The sequence below is a fragment of the Mastigoproctus giganteus genome, chromosome 1, assembly GCF_048544385.1.
Source record: "Mastigoproctus giganteus isolate SK-2022 chromosome 1, ASM4854438v1, whole genome shotgun sequence".
NCBI classification, from domain to species: Eukaryota; Metazoa; Arthropoda; class Arachnida; order Uropygi; family Thelyphonidae; genus Mastigoproctus; species Mastigoproctus giganteus.
In genome coordinates, this window is record NC_143575.1 from 133271053 (window position 1) to 133298626 (window position 27574).

General features: G+C 36.4%; 1 protein-coding gene across 1 annotated transcript in view; it reads left to right on the forward strand.

Moving 5' to 3' along the window:
• The window catches only part of LOC150091145 (uncharacterized), an 82729-nt gene that overhangs the window by 31942 nt on the left and 23213 nt on the right, over positions 1 to 27574 (forward strand). The window contains exon 2 of the mRNA XM_090374486.1: positions 18927 to 19101. Within this exon, the coding sequence (XP_090230612.1) occupies positions 18927 to 19101 (175 nt within the window). The remainder of the gene's footprint in view (positions 1 to 18926; positions 19102 to 27574) is intronic.

Genomic DNA, 27574 nt, shown 5'->3' on the forward strand with positions numbered 1-27574 from the left:
TATCTTGTCTTCCAGAAATTGTAAATTATCAATAAAATATTTAGAATAAAAAAGCTCTTATTTCATAATCAATATATACAAATCAAAATACATAAAAGAAATGCGAAGGATGTTTCATCTAACGACGAATAAAAAAGTGCTCAGCACGCAACTTTTTTATGATAAAATTTTAATATTGCGAATAAAAAATAACATGAAATATTTCCCATATCACAAATAACATAACTATCACAAAACATTCCACAATATAAAAACAAATATTACATAAAAAACAAACTTTCTAGAAAAAGTACACAAAAATCACAGATTACATGAAAAAAAAATGATTACACAAATATTCAAGGAAATTTATTCTAAAAATTGCCATGTGCAATTTACTTCTTTATTAATATTTGTTGTCGATCTGCTTTGTTCAATAGTTGAGCTATGATTACAGAGGAATGATTTGACGTAATGATCTGGATCAAACTGAAGCAATGGTTTTCCATTCAGATGTATGGTTATCATAATTTGCAATGTGTTTAATTGTCAACATTCATTATTCATTATGCTGAAAGCTTGCTCAGCTTCAGCAGTGCTAATTGCAGTGGTTTCAAAGATATTTCTGGGTTTCTTAATTGAAAAGGGGATTTTAAAGATAATGTCTTTGACAAAATCTCTAAAATCATTAATTTTTATTTCATATTTTATCAGAAAATAAATTTCTTATTCAGTTTTCAGTCTTGCGACTGAGGCGAAAGTTCTTTCACATTCCATGATTTCGGGTAGCATATGTTTAAAATTTCTTTCAATGGTATCATTTTCTTTATTTAATTTAAAATCGCTCTGTTGCGTTAATAACTTGTCAGGAGGTAATTTTTTTTAAATCTGTTCTTACTTTTGAATTTGATTCCTTCAAATTCTTTCCGCTTCAACATGTTCTCAATTTTAGCTTCATAATTCTTCAAATTTGCAATAGTATTGATAGTTCGAATAAGTAATTCTGTAAAGCTTGTGAAAGGTAAGAGCTCCTGTAGGATGTTGATCATTAGTGCTAAATAGTCACGAAATTCCAGATTAAAAGTCAATTTAATAATCCAGAATATTTAACTTCTGATTCAAAATTTTGCACAATGCGGGATAATTCCTCCAAACTGCAATTGCCGGCCGCAAGCTACATCGTGGCCCACACACACACACACACACACGACCGATCTTTATAGTTTCCAAATCAAGTTCTTTAGCAATCATCCTTAATTCGCACTGGTTTTTTGGAGATTGGTGATATGCATACAGTTTTTTAATTATTGCCTGTATGCCATTAAAGTTTAGAACATTTTCTACACAGCGAAAGCCTTGATGAAGTTTCAAAATCTGCCAACATTTCATCTTTGTAAAGTTTATATAATATCTTAGTTGCCTCAATCCCCCCCCCCCCCATGTGGCTACTTTCACTAGTTCTTTGAATACTGTGCAAAATGTTGGAATCACTTGGATATTCAGCTACCGTGACCACGTAAACATAGGAGAAATTTACTGGAGGGCGTGGATCACTCATGTCTCTGAAAAACATATGCCCGTTTGTCGAAGTAAAGGGGAACCACAACACAGGTTGACCAGAGGCTATGATCCGTGTTGAGAATCTTCTTAATCCTGTGACTGGCTATGGAAAGCATATTGACTAGCGCGACTTCTCGGTATGTGACTGCATAGATTTTATGGACACCACTAACATTGTGAAGCGGCACTCCCTTTCACTCTTAATTCACACTTTCTAATTACTGGAAGGTCAGAGGTGAGAACAATGCATACAAAGTTGTCTCTCCTAATCAGTTTGTTATGTGGAAATTTTAAATGTAATTACCAAGAGTAATTCAAAAAAAATTTGATATAAAGAAGTTGGTTAAACAGACATTTCCGACATCCTAGAATCCTTTGATCCATAGGCTGGATCAAGAATGTTATATTTGGTGGTAAAAACTTTTACAAGTGGAAAATGAAGGAGCATTATCCAGAAACAATAGCTTTTTCAGATAATTTTTTTTAATATATCAGACTGTAATTAAATCAAAAATGAAGCAATTTTAAAATACATAACTGATTGATTGCCCCATTAAAATGCTAGGGATGGGGCCCCCGCTCGCCCCACTGTAGTTTCGGCTCTGGATACTCAATAATTGCATTCAGGATTTCATTTGTAAAATAAATGATCATTTTAACAATGGGCTCTCGTGAACCCACTATAGCTCATGGCGCCTCCATAGCCAGGTGGGCAGGAGCAGCAGTGTGAAGCACGTGCTTCTTGATTAGACCTGGGTTCGAGCCTGTGACCACTAAATACGGAGGATGCAGAAAGGTCAGGAAATGACCACCACATATCCCCGCAGCAATATGGCCTTAGTTGCCAATGCTCCTAAAAACTGAATAACAAACAAACTATAGCTCACCACCGTGTGTAATGGGGATGCCACACCTCATGTCATGTTTGTTAGTTTGCACATGAGCAATCACCTCCACTATTATTAGGTATCACATTTTTGGACTCGTGAGGGTTATACCAAGAGTTACTAACATGCAGAAGATTTTATTGTCACAGAGTGACCAGACTTCACCAAAATTCAGTCCATTTGACTTGAGTTGCACCTGAATATTTGTTGCATCAGTGTTTTCGACTCCCAGATAGCAAGCCTATCCTGACACATCTGAGAGAATGTATGTGACAGCCTCAAGGGCCATTCACATAAAAGTTGGTAATTTCCATCTGTTCTGATTTTGATATGCAATATTTTGCTGCATAGCCCCCTCCACTTTTCTTTTATTATAAGAGTATCGTTGACACTCACTCGGGCTGTTGTTCGATATAACATATAGCTGCATCTATGTAGTTTTTTTTGTTTTGCAGAACTAATTACTTTATTTAGGTCCATCTGTTTTTGTCATAGCCTGTATTTTTTCAGATTTATCCATAACCTAATTTTTTTTATTGTATGTCTTCTTGGTGTAAATTTTTTAGGACCTTCAATTTTATGGAATCTAGCTGTTTTTTATTTTGTGTAATTCAGGATGGATTTCCATTAGGAATCAAGTTTTTGGCCAAAGTTTCCTCCAATATTTAGTAAATGTTGGATTTTGTTCTATGCTATTGTTATATTGTAAACATCTGATGTTGATAACTTTTAATGATCCTTTTTTAAGACCCTTATTCATGTTCAGTTTTTTTTTTCCCTCAAAATTGAACTCTAATGTCCGCCTCTCTCTCGTCTCATTTCCGACATCCTAGAATCCTTTGATCCATAGGCTGGATCAAGAATGTTACATTTGGTGGTAAAAACTTTTTACAAGTGGAAAGTGAAGGAGCATTATCCAGAAATAATAGATTTTTCAGGTAATTTTTTTTTAATATATATTAATTTAATGATAATCTGAAAGAAAGTAAAGCATGAATTTTGAATAAAGACATTTCCAAGCTTATAGCATTTATGCAGTAGTCTTTCTGCTCACAGTAGGAGAAAAGTTGGCTTTACAATGAGTCATTTCTAATAAATGATATCAGCAAAAGGTTAATTTCTATTTATTAAATAATCATAGACAATGTTGAAAGTAAGGGATGTTTGAATGCAGACAAGTGTATAATTCCAAGCTTTTGTAGTCTTGAAATTGTATATTTATTTTCACAGCAGAAAGAATTTTCCAAGTAACAAATTCTCACATACTTAGGAAGGTACAGAAGAAAAAGAAAGAAAGACAGGTCAACAGTTAATCCAGTGGTTGGTTAAGCAGGCTTTTATTATTAGCCATATTGTGCAAGGAAGCCTGAGGCTTATGCTGCACCAGCCAAAAAAAAACATACTGAGTTACACACACACACACACACACACACACACAGAGAGAGAGAGAGAGAGAGAGAGAGAGAGAATTCAGCTCAGACCCTGGATATCATCTTTCTTGGTGATTTCCTTCCACTGCTGTCTCTTGCTCTGTGTTTCAACCGTGCTATGATTTAGGTTTACAGTGTGTATAGTTAAAAAAAATGTACTACTCAGCAGCTTATCTGTGCTGTGTGATATTATTAATATCCATATGATGCAAGGAAGCCTGAGGCTTATGCTGCACCGGGGGGGAAAAATGTTCCCGAGTAACCCTGAGAGACACACAAAAGTAGAAGGGAATCGCCAAGAAAGAGAAGAATGATGATATCCAGCTCAGGACCCTGGGTGTGCCAAGCCCATACTCACCAGATGTGAACCCCCGGTTTTTTGTACATTTATGGCAGCTGCTGTGGTGTTTTTTTTTGTGAGGATGTAATATACAGAATTAAAAGGATATTTTATAAGCCTGTTATTATAATACATGTAATCTTTAAAAGTAGTTACTTTTTTATGTATACATGCATCTATATGTGCAAAATAACTGGTGTGGTTTTAAAAATCCGTTTACTCTATTAATCTGCTTTATAATAGAATAAAGGAAATCTCATAAATATATAAATGTATTCTTAGTTTCAGTATCTAAAATGAACTAGCCTGGGCCTGGAGCTTCTTAATAATGTAACTTAGCGCTGTGTATTATTTAATGTGATATAGGGGAATTTTCCCTTTAAAAAAAAAATAATAATCAATTCTTAATGTCCTCACAGCTTGTGACAAAACTGTTGGAAGTGGGTGGGAAGGCATCTGTTTATATCGTTTATACCTACATGGACAAAGGAATAAAATGTTAGCATGTGCTGCCTTCTGTAGCTTGAAAGGAAAGCTTTTAGAGTTTTTTTTATATAAATTACAGACTAGAGACAAATCTAACTGAATTCGTCAGGTGACTCTAATATCTAGTGACCTGCTAGATGATGACCCTTGATATTTGGGGTCCCAGAACAGAGTAATCAAGTGCATACTGCTCTGGTTCAAGAGGACTTAGTTTATTGTAGGTTTTATTGTCAGGGAAATGGGTAACCTTTTGTAATAGGGTTAAGTAAACTAGAACCAGGCAGTTTCTATCAGGAGGAACAATTGAAATTGTCAATAGATTGCTGGATTGGGGAGTAAAGAGGGCATTATTATTCGTATGGAGACTAATGATATTAAATGCTGAATATAAAACCATAGTTAAAAAAAAAAAAAAAATTGATTAGGTCACTATTTCTAAAAGTCTGCCTAGAAGGGGCTATATGCTGAAAGCTTTGTGCTTGAGGAAATCTGGAAGGCTTTTCATCAGCATAGCCAATACTTGTTGGTATTAGGAATCTATTTTGTAGAGGTGAAATAATTTATTCAAAAGTGATGCAGTGGTTTTTGCCACTTGAGATAATTTGAGGCTTGGAGGGGGGCTATTCCCCAAGTGCAAGGTCTTACTCTTGGGGAATAGCAATTCCAAAATAAGTTTCCCATTGGTTGGATCAAATTGAAAGCACTGAAGGATGAGATTTTGGAATTATGATACAGTTTAAACCAGGGGTGTAAAATTTTAAAGGAGGCACCAAATTTGGTGCCTCCTTTAAAATTTTCTTCATATGTATATGCAAGTTTCTGGTGCCCGGGTGCAGTGCACCCACTTTCACTCTTGGGACAGCCTGCCACTGGTTTAAACTGAGCTTCTTGAGAGTCCAAAGATGAGCAAGATGTGCCAGAAAGGTAGTCTTGTGAGGAGAAACTTCAAATATGTGGCCTACAAAACTACATTAATTTTACTATCCCTCATAAGCAGTCAGACAGCTTATGAGGGATAGTAAAAGGAATGAAGATAACATTTCACTCTTGTAAATGATTACAGATCCAGAGACCATAATCCAAATTATAGCAAAAATACTGGAATAAGAATAAGTTAACTCTGTAGGTAGTAGAGTCCCATAGCTAGGGGAAATTCCAGAGGTTAGTTGAATAGTTACCTACATGAGTAAGGAAACTTGCAGGTTTATTTTATATTGTTTGGCCAGTACAGCAAGAATTGCCTGTAAATATTTTCACAGGTTGAAGTTCCTCCGTGAAAAGGGTGAAGAATCACCCCAAAAAAGGCCCTACAGAGCAGTTCAGTATGCCATTGTCTGCTATTTGTTTGGTGGAGTCTTAAGTTCAAATTCCTATCAATGTATGGAAAAATTTCCCACATTCTAAAATGTAGGAAGAATCATGGGAGAATTTTTACTAAAACTTATTTTTACATGACAGTATTTGGGGGGGGGTATTAATAAATTATTTTTCAGGACCTGCCTTGCTCCTTTTAGACATAAGTTATATTATGGGGATATTATCAAGTAGTTATTAATATTAGCCATAGTGCAAAAAAGCCATGGGCTTCTTGCTGCACTGGTCAAACAACAAATAAAATAAACCTGCGAGTTTCATCAGAAATGTCTGGATGAGGTGTTTGCTTGATGACACTCTTTGTTGCTTCTGCTCATCCTTGAGGCTGTGCAGCACATTTTGCACAGACCTTCCTTATTGATATTGAACTCCTAGCCATCATTTTGAGAGGTTGACATGAACATCCTCACATCAGTCTTTGAATGGAGAAAACACCAGTTTGCTCCATTCAAACACACTGGTACAACTTAACATTTCATATGTTTCTATTGCAGATTTTCCCAATTTAAAGAATTTTGAAATTTGTTTGTTGCTCCACTGCAGAATGTTAATGCTACCAGCGAAACTGATTGTTTTAGCCAGTTCTGCTATAATGTGCATTTTGACAATGTGAATTTGCTCAACACAACTGATATATTAGGGAACAATGAAAGTATAATGCAATTTTTGCGTTGACTCATACACAATTTCGCTGTGCGTAATACCAGGTGGATGCAAAACCTGGCACCAAGCTGAACGTAGTGACCTGCATATCATTATACAAAGCTTAAAAATGTCAAATGTGTGAGAGCTGTATTTCTTCATTTACTTTAGTTGTATTGATCAGGGAGACATTGTCATTTGCTATATTCACAAGGTAACACGTGATGTTGTAAGCAGCTCAAATGTTTCAGCTCAAACAGAAATTTCATGAGGCGGGATAGCGTGAGTGGAGGAGCACATTTCTGGAGGTCACTGCCATAAAATAATAAAAACAATTTGCAGTTTCCGGTTTATGGACTTTTCTGTTAATGCAATCTAATTATGAACATGTAGTAAATTCAATCTTGCTGCATTTGCGAAAGTACCGAATGCTGGAATTCTGAGGGTTTTATGTTATTATGGTGAAGGGGAACTTCCATGAAATATTCAATCAAAAAAACAAATTTTCAAATTTTCTGTTCATTCCTATTTTTAAAGCGCAAGATTGTTACTATGTATCTGACTTGCTCATGCGGTGTTCTTCATTATTAATTGCTTATCTTTTTTTACTGTTAAATTTTATAATCCAAAAAAAATTGTCAGTGAACAGAAATATCAATTAGTATGTATGTATTAAAATGCTGTATTTACTATAATATTTATTTATTAGAAATTTAAGATGTTTAAACCTGTGTTGGCAATTTTATTGAGTTTTGGTTTTTTTTTTTTTTTTTTTAATGCTCTGCCCCTATCCCTATTTATCCCATTAGCCCTGTTGATTTTAATGTGCAAAATACCATAACTCAGATTTTTATGAACACATGTATTAACCTGTCGGATTACTGGAAAACTTCTATACCATCTGTTGGAAGATTTAACTACAACATTCTACTTCAGTTTATTTTCATATTCATCAAACATGCCAGCACCATTCCAGGAACTTTATTGCCACACCTTGTATGCAATTTTGAGTCACTTTCATACAAGGTATGGCAAATTAATGCTGCAGTTAAGGTGCAATTCTGTTCGTATGTACCAAGCCACCTAACATTCAAAATATAATGAAAGACAAAATAACATTCTCAGGCAGTGCAAATGCACGCCCACACCTATCAAAGAAAGAGCACCACTTTTATAACAAAATAATATATAAAAGTTCAGTGTGGTAACTAAGACACTAAGAAAAGGGAGTCAAAAGAACTTCTTTTTTTTTTTTGTTATCTCCAAACAAGAGAGGTATTAGAACCTATAGTACCGTGCTTGGGTTGGAGGTTGAGAAGACGAAAGAAGTTATTTGTTGACATTGGACTTGAACTTCTGTAGACTGTAATTTTCAGGAAATACGTATGAAGGAGGGTTGTTTCAGAAAACAGCAGTTGAATGAATAAACGAGGAAGATGAAAAGTTGGTTCAGTGAGTTTGAAATTGGACAGTAAATGGATGTTGGCTGGTGGTGGCACGTGTTCGGACTGTTTTGAAAGAGCGAGAATTAAAGAAGCTGATTCAGAAGAACAGTGCCCATGGAAATATCTGTAGAAGAGGCATGCAGCAAAAACAGTACGTCTATGAGACAGCGAATGCAGAGACTGTGAGAGATGATCCGTTAATTAACCTAACTGCCCTCTTCTGAACAGAATCAAGAAGTCTGAGAACAATGGGTGGTGTCTCATTGTTCTCACATATGGAGACAATATTCCACAGTAGGGTGGATTTCCAATTTGTAAAGAGTGAACAACTGTTTAGAAGAAAAGTAACGCTGGGAGCAAAAGAGAAAACCAAGTTTTTTCGATGCAGAGGAAGCAGTATTTGTAATGTGCTTGTGCCAAGAGAGATTAGAAGTCAGGGTAATCCCCAAAAGAGATATATCATCTTGCCTAGAAATCGGAGTGTCACCAAAGATAAGCATAGGAGCAGAAGAATCATTTTTGCGAGATATAAGACAAGACTGAGTTTTAGAAGGATTGAAATCAACTAAGTTGTCTTTGCCCCACTGGAGAATTACCTGGAGATTGGCATTTAAGGAATTAGTAGCAGATTGAGCAGAACAAGATTTCTCAAAATGGAAAGTGGAATGCAATGTGCTATCATCAGCAAAACTATGGATAGGATTTCCAGTCAATGGAAGAAAGTCATTAATATACATGAGGAAAAGAGTAGAGGGAAAGAACTGAACCTTGGGGGACACCGGCATTAGTGGAAAAGTTAGAAGACAGAGCCATCTATCATCACCCTCAGTGAGTGATCAGAGAGAAAACTGGATAACCAATTATAAAAAAGTTGGCAAAACATAAGGTGGAAGCTTTATGAAAAAATGATCGAAGGCTTTGAGATGTCAAGAGCAACTGCTTGTGTTTCACCAAACTTTTCCATTGAATTAGTCCATAAATGGGTAACATAAGCCAGAATATCACCATTGGATCGACAATGACGGAATCCATTCTGGCGATCGTTGATCAGATGGAAGGTTTCTAGGTAGCTTAAGAGTTGGAGGTTAATTGAATTTCTCCATTACCTTAGAAACATTAAAATCACCAAGTAATTGGATGGGAGGGATTTGTCACCTGTTTTAGGAACTGGCTAGATACAAGCAAACTTCCAAGCAGAAGGAAAAACACCTTCAAAATAAGAAAGTGAAAAAAGACAGCAAAGAACAGGAGTAAGTTCAGAAGCACAGGTTTTGAGAACAAGTGGAGAAATTCCATCGGGACCTGGAGCTTTCTTAGCATCAAGATTCGTCAAAATCCTTCTGACATCCTTTTGACGGAAGACCACAGGAGGCATTGAATGGAGCATGTTAGGAATAGTGGGAGGTGTTTTACCAAGATCATTAATACATGAGTTGGAAGAAAAGTTGGATGCTAGCAGGTCAGCTTTATCCTTGGCTGAAGTGACAACAGAACCATCTGGTTTGGACAGAGGTGGGAGTAGAGATGGGCAAAAGTTGTGGCCAATAGCTTTGGCAAGAGACCAGAATGCTCGGCTACCATTAGGGCAAGAAGCAAGTTTTCTGCTCTTAGCCTGTTCAAACTTAAGTTTGGACTGATTAATAACTGCTTTACAATTGTTGCGAGTTTTGGTGTAAGCAGAAAATGAAACTGAAGAATTAGAAACAAGCCAATTAAGGTATACAACGTTCTTCTCTTGAACAGCCTTAGCACATTTATTGGAAAACTAAGGTTTAGATAAAGGACGAGATTTTAAAGTGGTGTTTGGGATAAAGGATTCCATTCCTGCAAGAATAATTTCACTGACACTATCTGAGAAAACATTGATCAGAAGTTTTGAAACAGTAATCCGACCAAGCAAAAGAAGAAAAGCAATCTCGCAGGTCATCCAATTTTGCATTCTTGTAAAGGACCTCTCACTTCAACTGTGTACTTAGAAGGGTTGAGATCAAGCGCATTGTTTGTATGGTTAGGATTGTCCGGTATTCTTGTATGTAAATGAACAATCTATGCAAGGTCATTAGGAAAAGGCTCAGCATGTCGACCAGCTGGGTCGGTATGACTAGAAAACGGAAGCCAGCTGGAGTTGTGAACATTAAAATCACCAAGGAAAATTACCTCACTGTTAGGAAAGTTGGACTGGAGAAAGTAAAGTTGCAAAGAGAGGAAGTCAAAGAGCTCCAAGTGATTAATGGAGTTGGGGGGATGGTAGAGACAACAGATGAATTTGACACGGTGAGGTAGAGAGATTTTAAGCCAGAGAAGATCCCAAATTACCAAGTCTGTGACAGAGTATCGGAACGGACATATGCACAAGTACCACCTTTGAGACGAAAGGAATCATATAGTGAATAATTTGGGCAACTGAGATGAGCAGTAGTTGAATCAACCGATAACTGAGATTCTGTCAGAAAAAGTACATGGGGTTTGGCAGACTGCAAGTGGAAATGGACATCGTTGAGATTACAATTGAGACCATGTATATTTGTGAAATGAATTAGGAAGTGTTTGGAAGGTTTAGATCTTTTTGTAGATAAGCTTACTCTATTAGTTTGACAGTTCATGGTGTATTCAATAGTAAGAAAAGGTGGGGTGGGCATGTTGTATGAAGTAATGAAATTTTTGGATGTGGTGTACACATCGTAAGAATATACCCAAATCCTTGACAAAACTAGCCTTGACAATGCCCCCCCCCCCCACATACACTACTCGAGAGTCCCTCCAGTCACTATATGGCAGAATAGAGGTAGTAGTCCGGTGTACTAACTAGTGGCCGGCCTGAAAACACCGTTTTAGAGATATATCCTCAAAATGTAAGGAAGATTAGATCTTGCCATGATATTCATCATAACCTCAAACATCGTCAGTCATACTGCATGATGAAAGAGATGGGAAAGGGTTGACCGGAACTTAGCTCTGGAGACTAAACGTGGGTTCCACCACTTCAAGCCTCCAATAAGCAAAGTGGTGGTATTGCACTGGTTGATGAGTCATCTACCACCTAGTATTGCCTGATAACAGAGAGGGTGGCATTCCTCCATGTGGTGTGGGTGCCACACCTTGACCTCTGCTTACGTGGGTTCATATCTGGATGGTCACCCACATGTGCTTGTGCATGGAGGTTATACCCAGGATTACTAACAATCCCACCATCGTGAAGGTGCAAGCAGAGAATTTGGCTGTCACAGACCATCCTTACTTTGCCGAAATTGGGTCTACTTGACTTGAATGTCACCCGAATATCAGTTCCATCAGCGTTTTAGACTCCCAAGTAGCCAGTACAGCTTGTCTGGCATATCTGAGGCAATGTCTGTGACATCCTCAAAGACCATATAAAGCATTAAATGGTATCCAGCAAAATTTGTTGTCCCTATACAATCCTAAAACAGAAAATTATAAAGCAACCCTAACAGACAAAATGCAAATAATACTGCATATTTAACAAAATCATAATAAGCAGATTTTAGTAACTAAATAGAGCAATTTCAAACAATGGAGAAACCATAAATCACATTTACCCTTATGTTTTTATTTATTGTTTGGTTTTCATTAGTTGATCCTAATTTAGCTATGGTAAATCTATTTGATTTAGTTTGATATTAATTTTTGTGTATTTTCATTTGTTTTAGAACTGTGAATTAGCTTGGAAGCTATTTCTCATCCTTTGGGTGTGGGATGCATCTCCTTGGCTAGGAGTTGTGCCATTTGCACTGCTAAGGGTGTGTTGCTGAGTCTTTTCTTTATATTTTTATTGAATATTAGGCAGCTTGGTACATAGAAGCAGGCCGACTGGGCTAGCCGGGTGGGTAAAGTGCCTGCCCGGCAACCCAAAGGTTGCGGGTTCGATTCCTGCCTCGGGCTTGGATCAAAGTACTACAAAAAAAACTTTGGGAGGTGCATTTGGCCACAGAAGCCTGTGCGCCAATAACTACCAAAAAAAAAAAAAAACATAGAAGCAGAATTTCAGCTTGTAATTCTGCTCCATTAGAAATAATTTTGTAAATATGTAGTTTAGTTTTCTTGCCTTAGTAGTATTCTCTAAAATTTTAGGCTTATGTGCTATTAAAACAAATGTCATTTTATGAAAAATGCACTAACTAAAGTATTTTTGGGTCCTGGATAACTTTCATTTATTTTAAGTCTGATCATTGCAAATTATTTTCAAAACGATCTATGCATAAAAAAAAATAAGTATGAATAGTTAATGCAGAAGCAAAAGACCACTAGTTTTGGTTGAATAACTCATTGAAATTCATTGAGTAGAATTTCCCCTTCCCTAAAAAAAAAAACTATCAAGTGTAAATGAATTTCAAACTTATCTGTGACTACTACCGTACTGCTTTCATGCAATGAAATTGCTATGCTATTATGATTCCTGAATTTGCAAACAGGATAAACAAATATATATATATATATATATATATATACACACACCTAATTCTGTTTTTACACGATAGATACGTTCCTGAAAAATACGTGTAAAAAAATTCGTGTAAAAAAAGACATTGTATTTATGGAAGAAAAGAAGATTGGTTCCGGATCTAAAAAAATCAGTAAAAATAATTAAAAAAAAACACATAAAAATATTCGTTTTAAGCTTATTATTTTATTTAAACAAAATACACATGTAATAATATGTAATTAAAATGTATTAAAATAAATTTGTATGCATATGAAATGAAAAAAAATTCTTCATGAACAAAAAAAATCTGTTTTACACATAACAAGATTTTATTCATTTTCACTTTCTGATAATAAACGGCGCATATGTTTGCGTACGACTGGAATATCACTGCCATCACTAGAAATGTTGTGGACATCGTCTTCTTCCTCTATTAATGAAATTCTTTCTGTGATCTCTTGAGCAAAATCAGCACGCGTCTCCTCTGGTGCTGATGTTTCACCGGTTTTACGAACGAATTCAGTTATTAATCGTTGTGTTCGTGTTTTGGTTATATAATCGTTGTGTTCGTGTTCGTTATATAATTCTCTGTAAGAGGCTGTCAACAACTTCAGTTCACGTTGAAACTTCCCAGCGCGTTCCTCATTAGGGTCATTTTTGAAAAAATGATTACCTAATTTTCTGGCCAATTCCAGACCTTCTTTTATTAAATCTGCATTTAGAACAGGATCATTTTCTTCATTATCACTACGTTCTGTGGGATAAGGAGTCCCAAGGACAACCTCTAATATTTCATCTTCGCTTAGGGCTTTGTCGGTTAACAATTCATCAATATCTTCAAACGATAGATCATCGAATCCTTCTCCACCAATTCTGTGTGCCATTGTAATAATGTTGGGAAATTCGGTCGTATTAGGGATGATGGGATCTTTGCTTTTTGCACATTGTCGCCAAACCGCTTTCCAACACGCATTTAAAGTTGCTGGTTTTAATTCAGTTAACGCTAATCCAACTTGATTGATACAATCCATAATTGAGAATTTCTTCCACACATCAATGATTGTTAGTGTTTCATCATTCAGTTTGTCCAAAACGTGTTGGAATGTTCGTTTTACGTAGTATGTTTTAATTGTTGCAATTATACCTTGGTCTACCGGTTGTATCAAAGATGTAGTATTAGGTGGCAGAAATAAAATTTGTACGTTTGGGTGTTCCAAGACAGGATGGCCGGGTGCATTGTCAAGAATCAGAAGAACTTTAAATTCGAGACCTTTCAAATTCATATAACGTCTGACTTCTGGGACGAAACATTTGTTGAACCATTCTGTAAAAATAGTAGTGGTCACCCAGGCCTTCTTGTTTGCCATCCAGTGAACAGGCAGTTTATTGATATCCACACCTTTCATTGAATGTGGGTTTAGGGCTCGATTTACCAGCAGTGGTTTCAACATACAATCTCCTGAAGCGTTGGAGGAAAATAATAAGGTCACGCGATCCTTAGCTATCTTAAAACCACCAGCAGTTTTCTGCGATTTGGCTACATACGTTCTGTTGCATTCGTTTCCAGAAGAAACCAGTTTCATCTGCATTCCACACTTGATCAGGAGTGTATCCTCCATCTTCAATAATTTTTGCAAGTTCCTGCGGGAATACTTTAGCAGCCGATTCATCTGCAGATGCAGTTTCACCTTTAATTTTTATATTATGAAGAGCATTCCTTTTAAGAAACCCTGTCATCCAACCTGTACTCGCAGAAAATTCATGCTTTCTGTTTAACTGAGATGAAATGCTTGGCTCCTTTTCTTTAATCTGTCTGTAAATTCTTAGTGCTGTTTGCTTGATGGCATTTCCATCTACTGGTACTCTTTTTTGTGACTGATCTTCTATCCATATTACCAGAGCCTTTTCCATTTTTTTCTTGACAATATCTCTTGTATATGATGATGAATTAACACTTACTTTTGTTCCAGAACATACCGACTTCCTAATTGCAGCTTCATTTTTCTTAATAGTTCTTACGGTATCTTCATGTACACCAAAATGCTTTTCTAGAGACGTAGCCACTTGTCCAGTTGCAAGACGATCTAAAATTTGAATTTTAAGTTCCAAAGAAATCGTTTTCCTTTTCATTTTGGTAATAGGCGAATTATTCGACATTATATAAGGGCTACCGAAAAATATCTCAGTTATAATTAATAAAAAAGGTATGAAAAATTTTGTAAACTTACAATTTATTGACTATTGGCAAAATTAATAAATTTATATGTGCACAAATTTCACTAAAGATTCTTTCACTTTGAAATAGAGCTTACTACTACATGTCTTCCGAAGGTACAATGCACGAATACCGTAAATGTGCACCAAATTCAATAAAAACGTTGATGATTCATAGATACCTAGACGTACACATTGGTAAGCAAAAGCATGCGTTTCAAAACGCACACACTAGCTGTTATCCAATCTATTGGTGCGTGTAATATAGAAATGATACTAATATGCCACAAATAAAAAAAAATTCTTACAATTTAGGCAAAAAAAAATTCATAGAAATCGTGTTAAATCAAAATGACTCGTGTAAAAAGAGAATGAAATATTTATTTTGAATTCGTGTTAAATCAAATTCGTGTAAAAAAAGTTCGTGCAAAAACAGAATTAGGTGTATATATATATTTTTTTTTTCCCCTCTCGTATAAAGATTGAACAGTGATCAATAAAAGTGTCTTAAATTTGAGGTAGTGTGACTTAAATTTTAAAACTGCTGAGGACCACATTTATATCATTAAGTTGGTGTGAATGGAAGGAGTTCTGAGAAAAGTCCAGTGCCGTGTGGCTTTAGTAACGTATTAGGTTGTTTTTTCACTTCTTTTAAAATTCCCCCTTGCTTAATAGCATTTTCTTATTACTTGTGATTAAGTTTCTCGGCGTTTTAAGAAATTTTGTTGGTGTTCCTCTCTCCTCACGAACCCTAGTTGGGTTCATGAGGAGAGAGGAACACCAACATTCATTTCTATATTAGCACTTTATAGAAAAAGTGCTAATAAAATCAAAAATTGTGTTAGTGTACCTATAATAAGGGTACGTGTACCACCAGTTGAGAAACACGTAGAACACTAGTGCACTGATGTAGTATTAGTTGAAAGGGGGGGGGGTGTGATAGATATGGCAAAAGAATTTATTATTACACTTTGTACCTTTTTCATATTCTTTATTGATAATGCTGAAATCCAGTGCACCTGTACATGATATTGGTTACTTTTCAGCCATGGGAAATCAGGTGGTGTGTTGAGAGAGAGAGAGAGAGAGAGAGAGAGGGTGGGGGGGTCTCTGAAATGGCAATTTGCACATACTTTTTATTTTAAACTTTTGACAAAAAAAGTTTGGAATCGGTAAACTATTAAACTTTAGTAAAATCCGAAGTGAATTTTAAGTTATAAACAAAACTTAATGTGCTTTTATATGGTTAGCATATTTTAAATCTAAGATTTTTGAGCAAAGAAATTCTGGTTTTATCTGGATTAATTCCAGAGCAAATACAGATTCTTGCATGTACCAAATTTCAACATCTTTTAATGGAATAATACATATTATAGTTCTGTTTCTTCCTCCCCCCCCCCTCCAGTAAATTATATTAGTAGGTGCATTATTTTTATTCTGTTTTGGTATCTGTGTGTTATGCGTGTTAGTCAGTTTGTATTGATATTAATTACGAATTCAAATACTGGATGTGGAAAAGGAAAGAAGAAAAAAAAATATATATATATATATCTTGTAATATATAAACATAAGTGAGAATAATGATTAAAAAATGAATAAATAAAAATGCCAGCAGCATGGCAAGACAGAAGAGCGAAAATTGTGATTATATGTAATGATCAAACCAACAGGGAGGGAAGAGAATAATAAAATTATTCTCCTGGTGCCCATCTCTCTGATGGGCACCAGGTCCAAATTTATGTGAAATATCATGCGCAAAGATGTGAACAAATAAAACAAAAGCAGAAATAGACTGACCATTATGCCCCATTCTCAACAGAAGACCACAAGGCCAATAATGGTCAGGGAATCGCTGCATTTCGATAGCTAGACAAATCGCAGCAAAGGCGAATCAATCGAAAGATTAGTCCACCATCTGATCCCCAGATCAAACCACCAATGCAGAGCACTTGAATAGCGGTGGTTCTGGTGCAGCAAAAATTGAAAATAGGACAGATGCAAGCACTCAAATGCAAAGCCACACCACTGACAAAAGTAATCTTAACCAGATTATATAGGCAGAACATGAACTATGGATGGTTTTAAACATCAGTATATCAAAATACTTTAACTGAAAAACCAGAGTTTGCTTGAGAATCTTATTTCTGCTATGGTCAGCTGCCTGGCAATGTGTTCAATAAAATCTCACAGTGGTGGGAAATTATTATTTTTTTTTTTTTAACTGGAGGGGAAAAAAGCATTTGGATGTACAATGGGAAGAAATTACAAGATATTCTTTTGAAGTTAGCTCAAAGGACAACTTCAAAATATGGCAGTAGTCAGCAATGTAAAAGTTTGGATGTGCATGTTGTATATAGGGAATTTATTTGGTTAAGTTATTTACTTAGCACAATGGATGCATTGTTAACATAATTGGAATAGAGAAAAATCCGAAAATAGTCAGTCTAAGCATTCCACTGAACTCGGACAATAATTGCAGTTGACTAAACAGAATTCTCCTTTTAAAGCTATTCTGTTTAGCACTGTAAAGTTAACTAGTATCCTTAAGGTGTTGACAAGAAATTTACTGAAATGTGGACCATTTAAGGATCTGCCAGCAGTTATACTGTGAATAGCCTAAGCCCGTAGATCATGCAGCTACCATTTCCTTTTTACTGTTTTTTTTACATGAATTTTGTTAATTCAATGGATGTTTTTATTGTTTCTAATTAATAAATGCACAAACTACTTACTAAGTTTACTTTTATCATTCGCTTGCCTGTATACCTTTCCCTAATCTAACTTGCTACTAATTTTAGTTAAATATTAGTTCCAGTGTATTGCTTTAAATGTTTTTATCTGTGACTCACAGTAATCAAATGTATTTTGTATACCTGAGGTGTAGTATCTTGATAATGGCTAGTTGTGTCAAATTTTATATGTAGGTTACTGGATCCATATAGTAAGAATGCTAGCATTTTAGGTTAGCAGCTGAAGTGCTACTGCATGAAACATGCAGAGCATGTTTTGTGCAGGTTAAGGTATGTGATGCAGAGTATAAATATTTTCTACATGCTTTTGCATGGTATAACGGCCTCCATAGCCAAGTGGTCGGGAGCGGGAGTGCAGCAGCACACGCTCTTTGAGTAGACCGGAGTTCAAGTCCCTGACTGCTGAATACATTCGATCTGCCATCCTACACTGGACCAGTGTGGCAGATTATGGTCCATTTCCCTCAGCATGAATTGATATTGGCTGCACTTTTACTTTTTTTTTTTTGCATGGTATAATCATGTTGCTAATCTGCAGTTGAAGGGCTTAGGACATAAAACTATTATACAGAATAAATAAAGCACCAGGGTGTCCCCATCTACATGAAGTGTCATATGGATCATGCCGGGTGTGTCTTGTGAGGATATTTGAAGTAACAGTCCCTACTGTGTTATGGAAAGTAGGGGCATTGAATACAGGAAACAAGTGCAAATGTTAGCTGATCAGCTGTAACATGCTTATAAAGATATTTCCTTTTACAGTGGTTCCACTGTTCTATTTGAAAAAAATTTTTGCATATATTTCCTGTAATTTTTAAATTGATTCCAATTGGTGCAATATATTTATTAATTTACTTTTGCTCTGTAAAGTATCTGTGTGTTGGAAGACTTTGACCTGAGTACTGTCATGTAATTTTGGCTTACTTGCAACAATTTACCTTATTTTTTATCATAAGGCTGCTAAAAAAACATTGCTTATAGGTTTTGTATGTTATGCTGGGACTAAACAAGTGGTGAGGAAGCCATTGTGATTGAGTACCACAGTCATTACTGTAAAATGACATTTCACAGTATATTGTGAAAGAGGCTACTGGGAAAACTGTGGTTGTGTAGTAATTTTTTTCATCATTATCATTTAGGAGATTCCTACTCCAGCAAGCTTCTGTTTGGAAATTATCCAGAAGCATATTCTGTAATTTTTATACAGTTCCACATCAAAATTTGGAACAGTAAAATGCAGTATTTTCCTATTGGATAATGCTGAAACTTGCAGATTCCTAAGCACACTATTTCAGCAACTCAGATAATTTTGAAGCAGCAAAATTTTCTTGGGTGAGGTGTTCTTTTAGAAGCAAACTAATTTGTGTATTTTATACAGGTTACACAGCAAGAACTGAAAGCAATTGCTGATACTATGAGGACCAATCCATCATCATTTACAGAAACAGGCATCTATCTTGGTGGAGAGAAATATTTTTGTTTATATGCAGAAAATGCTCTGTTACGTGGAAGGAAAGGAAGTTCAGCACTAATTGTGGTTGCCACTAATACATGTAAGTTTTGAGAACTGTTTCTTATTTATTTTTAATCATAAATAATATTCATTTACTTTTGTTTGCCTTGCCAATCTACCTTATAAAAGTTTAAATCTGTTTATTTGTGTGTGTGGTGTGTTTAGTTCCAAGTTTCTCAATACATTGAGAAAATTTGAGCGAAAATAGTTTGTTTAGAAGTCAGTAAATAAGGCGGGCAAAATTTGCACAATTGTGGTTAATACTCCAGAGAACTTCTTTAACTGCTTGGTTTCTTATGTTCAGTGTGCTAACTTCTTAAATTTAGCATGTGTGCCCCTCTCTCTCTCTCTCTCTCTCTCTCTCTCTCTCTGTTGAATTATACAGAGATTATAGATTTTGCCAGTCTACAGGGGCTTCCCCTAAATCCAGGAATATTCTTATTATGGCTAAGGGTTTTTATCTCCCTTGCTGCTTTCTTTTAATATAATTAGATAGTTTACATCAGCAACATGTACTTTGTTTACTTCTAGCTGTAACAGTTTCTCCTCCAGCTTCCTTTTACTTATCATAAAATCATTTAACTCTTAGTCTGTGTGATAGATCTATATCCCATTTCTAAAAATATAGTCAAGTCATGTGTGAATGTAGATGCTGCATGTTTCAAGTGGACCCATGTGGTTTATCCCTTTCACCTGGAAGTAGCTGGAGTGTATTAAACACTTTGCAGATTCAGAAGTTAATTGTGGTGGTTTAGAATCTGTGTGGTGTGAGTAATCTACAAACTAAAAGATGAGGATGAAAGTTTCTATAGGCAAATGGAATGGGTAAGCAAGTATCACTGCCTATGAGCCATTTCAATTTGCCCCTAATTGATTTGAAGCAAATAGGAGGGAAACCCAACATGGAACAAAAATTAACTGGATATTTGTCTCTGCATGTTAGGTAAAGTACTAGGGGTATACATGAACCAGATGACATCATAGGATGGCAAATGTAAAGAAAGTCAACACGAGAACCACAGGAATTGTCTGCTAAATTACTGTGCTGATACTGCACTGTAGCACTGCTCGCTCGGTAAACAGGCGGTAGGTGTGACAAACGAGAAGTTACTGTATAGTCATTGGTTGGCATTATGATGTTTATTTATGAGTAAAGAACAGTGCATAATTAGTTTTGTAATGAATGGTAAACAGGTAATAGTAGTGACGAATCTTTTAAAGATGGAAGAAATTTGTAACGAAAACTAAATTAATAAGACTGAAATTGTACTGTTTTAAGTGCAGTGATTATTTTAAACTAATTGAATCATGAACAAAGTCATGTGGAAAGTTCTGGTAATGTAAAAAATGTTCTGTACGAGTTTCCATTATTAAAACAGTTTTATGGAAAATACAAAACTTCCATTTAAAAAGATAATGTATATTATATACTTTTGGTCAACGTGCATGCCAGTAATACGACAGCATTTCATGTGGAGATTTCTTATAAAACTCAATTGCTGTTACTTTTGAAACTAAGAGATATTCACGAATTGCAGTTATTAAAAAACCCGTTGGGGAGAAAACTGTAGAAGCAGATGAAATGGTATTGGTAAAACCAAAACATCACAGACGACAGGATTTAGCTCCTAAGAAGAAATGGATGTTTGGAGTATTTGAAAGAGAATCAAAATTTGTCTTCATAAAAAATTGGAAACCAAAAACTGTTTTACGCATTCTTAGAAAAGTAGTAAAGAAAAATATTACAGCCTTGTAAAAAAAAAATTACAAACAATGAGCAGTTAAACACAAGGAACATTTTGTAAATCCACATACGAATAACATTGAAGCCCAGTGGAAGAGAATAAAAAGTGACTAAAAGATATGTTGACAGGTCACACGAATGGATATATATATGTGGTGTCAAATTTATAGGAAAAATCGTGAAGATACTTTTCAGAATATCAGTCAAATTGCAAATAGCTATTTGCGATCCAACTATATGATTTATATTCATGAAATAGGTTTTTTTTTTTTTCTTAAAAGCAGAGTTTTTGGAGTTCATGAGTGTTTTTACTATATTATTGATTTAGGTTTGGTTACAAAAAAAGGAAAAGGTTTCTTTATTTTCATTATTTCATAACCTGACCTCTTAAATGTTAGGTTAGGAAAAATAATAGAAAAGGTTTCCTTATATTTCTTGACTTAAATTTAAAGGTTAGGAAATAATAGGGAAAGAAAGATTCACTATCTATATGTATGGGCTTGGCACACCCAGGGTCCTGAGCTGGATATCATCATTCTTCCATTTCTTGGTGATTCCTTTCTACTTCTCTCTCTCTCAGGGAGGCTTTTTTTTTTTTGGCCGGTGCAGCATAAGCCTCAGGCTTCCTTGCACCATATGGCTAATAATATATATATATATAGTGAATAACTATTGATTGATGTGATGATACTTGTGTATCTGCATGAGTGTCTTTAAAAATAAAAATACAGTAATAAAAAATTTAATATTTTGTTAATAAACAATTTATGCACAGGGATTCAAGTGGAGGTAACCTGACCTCACCATTATGGAAAGTGTTCATTAGGGCACATTACTATTGAGGCAAGTGATACTAAACCAATGTTATCATGTGTTGTGTTCTGCACCAATCAGTACATCATTTGGCACGCCTACCTGCCAATTAAAATATATTCTCTACTTCTGCTTACTGAGCAAGTAGCACTACAGTGCCGTACTGGGAAACTAATTTTCCGGGGCCAACACGAGAATCACGAGGAAAGGTCGGCTAATTAGCCAACGTTTCCCCGTGGTTCTTGTTACATTTGTTTACCTTCACCCATAGGACTAACAGTAAGCATTAGCGGGCAATGCTTGCATCATTCTACGTTGGATGAGGAGGAGAGAAGTTCCAGTACTTAAAGGCAAAGAATGGATTTTAATTTTAGGAAAGGAGTGTGCAGTTTTGTAACTTGTACACCACCAAGTTCACCCATGTCTTCAGGCTTTTCAATGATAACATTGAAAAGCCTAAAGACATGGGTGAACTTGGTGGTGTACAAGTTACAAAACTGCAAACTCGTGAAGTTGTAGCCATCCTGAGGAGAGCGTGAATATAGATGGTTATATAATATTGAAAAATCTATATACTGACTTTGTAGTGATAATTCAAAGTAATTATAATCATATTACAAAGTGTTGTTTAATTACTATACATATTAATTAAGCTATGTAAGTAAGCATAAATTTTTATTTTGCTAACGTGGATAATATTCTTCCAACTTTCACATATCATTTAATTGGGAATAAAAATCTATAATAACGTGTAAATTTTTGCTTTATCTTTATTTTTGTAGCCTGTGGATAATATTTGTCGATTTTTGGTTATTAGAATCAAAATTCAATTTTCAAACTTGCTCACTTATAGCCACTGTATAACTGTTCGTGGTTTTGTTAAGATTACTAAAATCAAGAACAGGTGGATATATACACTAATGTTAGGAACATAGCAAATAAATTGAAAGTATTGAAGTCATCAAATGTGGATGTAATAGGGATAATGGAGACATGGTATCACTTGGATATAAGAAATTCATATTCAAACATGGGAGGTACAGGCAGCAGGGAGAGTTATGCATCTTAGTTAAGTGATGCACATAAAATTTAAAGTGGCGCATGCTGTTAACATGGATAGGGAAAAATTCATAGGAGCTACTAAACTTTTCTCTTTTTTTTTGTACTGAATAAGATATGCTATTAGAGATCTAAATGGATGTTGGTTGAATTGTGGTAGAGAAGAAAAATACATGGGGTGCAGAAGTCTGCACCCCATGTATTTATAATCACTTACCTAAATTACAAGAAGTCTCTGACAAAGAAAAGCAGTGAAGACTGTTTACTTAAGTAAACACTAGAAGGAACAAGTGCATTGTATTAGTCTGTTAGATGTTTAACTGTTTGTGATTCTGCTCAGGTAGTTGAAAAACTGAATAAATATTTTGCATCTACAATTGACAAACACAATTTTTAGGGAAGGGGATGCCAGAAGTGTATCAAATTCTAAAAGGGAGCTGAATGATTTTGTGATAACTAAAAAAAGTACAAGAGAAATTCTTATATGAAAAATATGGGGGGGGGTGCATGGAAATCTACCCAGTTATGTTAAGGGGGCAGCAAAGGAGGCTAGGAAACCTTTTTAGCCATAATTATCAGACCATCCTTGCATTCAGAAGAGCTCAAAGGGTGACATTAGATAATCACTTACCTATGATCTTGTGTGACCAAACTGATTGGATACTATGATGCAGTTACAAAGAATAATTTTAACATCATACTTAATTTCAGAAAAGCTTTTGATAGTCTTCACAAGCCTGCTGTATAAATTGGAGTGGGAGAAGACAGATTGGTTAATAATGGGCTCTACTGTTTACTAAATTTATCAGTGATGATGAAGGTATATACACCTAGTACAAAAGTTCATAGGTGGATAATGACTAATCAGGGTATGCTTGCTACAACAAAAACAAAAATTTGACAGATGGGCTGAAAAATGGCAAATAAAGTTAAAACATTGAGAAATACAAATAGTAACAGCAAATGATGCAAGAAAGCAAACTTATATAGCATCAGCAAAAAATAAAACTGTTCACCCAGCTGTAACCTCCAAGAATTTTAGTTCTCCCTTGAATTTATGCTAAATTATGTGTGTAGTCTCTGTAAGTTAGACTTTCAGCTGACTCAATCAGATCTCCCTGAAAGCGCATGGTCGCAAGATGCAATTTGCAGAACCGAAGTGTTTTTCTAGGTAAGAGCAACCTTTTCTTTCCTTCACCAATCTGGTTTATCTTCTCTGTACCTGTTCCAGCAGATCTACATCCTTCCTGAAATGAGGCTTCCACACCTGTATATAGCACTCAAGATCTGGCCTAACCATGGCCTTGTACAAAGGGATAATTACCTCCTTATCCCTACTAGCAAAGCTTATGTATATCATTGACAGAACCCCATAAGCTGTCTTGGCAGAGTGTCTGCACTGCTCAGCAAATTTCATGTGTGACTGTGCTATTACCTCCGGGTCTTTTTTATTCTCCACTACCTAGCGTATGGTACCATACAGTTGATAAGTTACTCTGGAGTTACTGCTACCCATGTGCAATACCTTGAATTTACCAACGTTAAACTTCAATTGTCATTTCTCAGCCAATAGACCAAAATTTCCTAGATCTTGTTGCAGTAGCTCACCCTGCCGACCTTTGTATCATATATATGCCTTTATCAATATCACTGATAAATATTAAAAGCAACGATGGACATAGCACTGAACCCTAGAACTCACGATAGGAGGGAGTATATGATGAGAGCCCTGTCAATCAATTCGGCCCTGGAAAGATTGTGCAGGGCTCAAGGGGTAGAATTTTTTTCAGCCTGGTCTGTACTTGTTAACAGGAGAGACTGCTTCTACAGGGATGGGATACACTTAAATAGAAAGGGTGCAAGAATGTTTGCTGATGCTATCGAGGCAATGTTAGGTGGGTCGGAAAACTGCTAGATTGGGGGGATACAAGGACTAATAGATTAACAGTAGCCACTGGCAGAGGTGAAAGTGATTCTTGCACTGCTTCTATTGGAATGAGCCGCAGCCTGGAAAATAAGATGCAGGATATTTCAGAGACTGCTGGGAATCATTGGGGTACAAGTAAACACATGGGTTGTGTTAGGGTAGCTAAGAAAAAGAACAGGTGCATGTATACTTGTGTGTACACCAATGCTAGGAGTTTAGTAAATAAATTTGATGAATTTGAGGTATTGCTCAAAACATCAAAGGCAGATATTGTGGGGATTTCAGAGACGTGGTGTCACACAGATATAAGAAATGCAGAACTGGAATTTGGGGAGTACAATGTCTACAGAAAGGATAGACAGGATAGGAAGGGAGGAGGGGTTATGCTATTAGTTAAAAAACACATAAAATCCAAGGAAGTGAAGCCAGTCGACATCGCTGGACAGTGCAGTGTCGAGTCAGTTTGGTGTGACATAAGCATTGGGAGATCAAAATTGAGAGTAGGAGTGTGCTATAGGCCTAATGACTCTGATGAGTATAATAAGAAACTGTTCGGAGAAATAGAGTGGGCCAGTAAATCAGAGAGTCTTATAATGGGGGATTTTAATTTCCCAGATATTGACTGGAATTTGGGGGCTGGTCACTCACACAGTAGCAAGGCTTTTGTGGATTTATTGGATGATTGTTTTCTACATCAGCATGTTCGGGAGGCAACTAGAGGGAGTAATACTCTTGATTTGATTATCAGTAGTGATTCTTCATGCATTAAGAATCTGCAGATAAATGAACCACTTGGTGGCAGTGATCACAGTGTGCTGAAGTGGGAGTTACTCAAAGAGGTAACTACCATTAGGGGTAAAGGGAAGGGGTATTGCTTTCGTAAAGGCGACTACAATGGACTGAGACAGTATTTAAATTCTATACAGTGGGATCAACTGATGATATTGCCAACAGCAAATTCAAAATGGGAAGCATTCAAAGAACTTATTGTGGAAGCTACTAGGCTTTACATACCAACTAAGAAATATTGTTCAAGGTTTAGGCCTAAATGGTTGTCAGATGAACTAATGAGACATGTGGCAGAGAAGAAAAATGCATGGGATACATATAAATTAATGGGTGACATGGAAGCCTATGATAGATACAAGTTGATCTGTAACCAAGTTACAAAGGAGGTTAGGCAGGCGAAGGCAGATTACGAGAGATCCTTGGCAAGGGATGCGAAGAAAAACAGCAAAGAGTTCTTTACTTATGTAAACTCTAGAAGGAAGGGGATGAATCAGATTGGTCCACTTGAGATCGATGGGTCAACTGTTGATGACCCTGCTCGGGTAGCTAACAAACTAAATGAATATTTTGCATCGACATTCACACATGAGGAGTTATTCAGCGAGGGGAATGCCAGAGGTGTATTCAACTCTAGCAGTAAGCTAGAGAATCTTGTAATAACTGAGAGCAAAGTGGAGGAGAAAATGTTGAAGATAAACACAAGAAAGGCACCTGGGGTGGATGGGATCTATCCAGTTATATTAAAGGAGGCAGCAAAGGAGGTAAGCAAACCCTTAGCCATAATTATGAGAGCTTCCTTGGACTCAGGGGAGGTACCCATTGACTGGAGATGTGCAAATGTGACCCCAATTCACAAAGGGGGATCAAAGGCTGACACAAGTAATTATAGACCTGTGAGTTTAACTTCTGTTCCCGGAAAATTAATGGAGGCACTGGTGAAAGAAGCACTGCAGGATCATCTAGACAAGACTTCAGTTATAGCTAGGACACAGCATGGTTTTGTTAAGGGGAAGTCTTGCCTGACCAATTTGATTGGATACTATGATGCAGTCACAAAAGAACTGGATGCAGGGAATAACTTTGATATTATATACTTGGATCTTAGAAAGGCTTTTGATACTGTTGCACATGGAAGACTGCTGCACAAATTGGAGCAGTGTGGCATTGGAGGCAAGTTGCTGCTATGGATAAAGGGGTGGTTGAGGGGGAGAAGACAGAGAGTGGTAATCAATGGACACTGCTCATCGTGGACTAATGTTATTAGTGGAGTCCCTCAGGGTTCAGTATTGGGGCCTTTATTGTTTTCTGTATTTATAAATGATATTGATGATGGTATATCAGGCTTAATGTCCAAGTTTGCAGACGATACGAAGGTTGGCAGGGTTGTCAAGGACACTACTGACACTATGCTGCTGCAACAGGATTTGGAAAGGTTGAGCAGATGGGCTTCGAGGTGGCAAATGAAGTTTAACATTGACAAATGTAAAGTACTACATATGGGAAACAGCAACCCCAGAGCAACGTATCAACTCTGTGGTACTACACTGACAGTGGTAGAGAATGAAAGGGACCTGGGGGTGGTGGTGCAGGCAGATATGAAGTTCTCTGAGCAGTGCAGACGAGCTGCAAGAGTAGCTCATGGTGTATTGTCAATGATATATAGGAATTTTTCTAGCAGGGATAAGGAGGTGATTATTCCCTTGTATAAGGCAATGGTCAGGCCACACCTAGAGTACTGTATACAGGCCTGGAGGCCTCATTTCAGGAAGGATGTAGAGCTGCTGGAACGAGTACAGAGAAGGGCAACTAGATTGGTGAATGGGACAAAGGGGTTCTCTTACGAAGAAAGGCTTAAGTTTTGCAAATTACAGTGTCTGGAAACTAGGTACCAGCGGGGTGATCTGATAGAGGTGTACAAAGCCTTGAATGGTTTGAGCATGCTCAATGCTGATGGGATTCTTCCTCTAGCTCAGAAAAATCACCTGAGAGGGCATAAATTCAAATTGAGGAAAGACAGATGTAGGATAGATGTGCGGAAATTTGCCTTTAGCCAGCGGGTGGTTGGTGGGTGGAACAGACTTCCATCCCTTGTCGTGGAAGTTGATAGCCTAAATAAGTTTAAGGCTCAGCTGGACAGGTATTTTGAACGAACAGAGGGGTGAAGTGGAAGTGGGTTTTTTT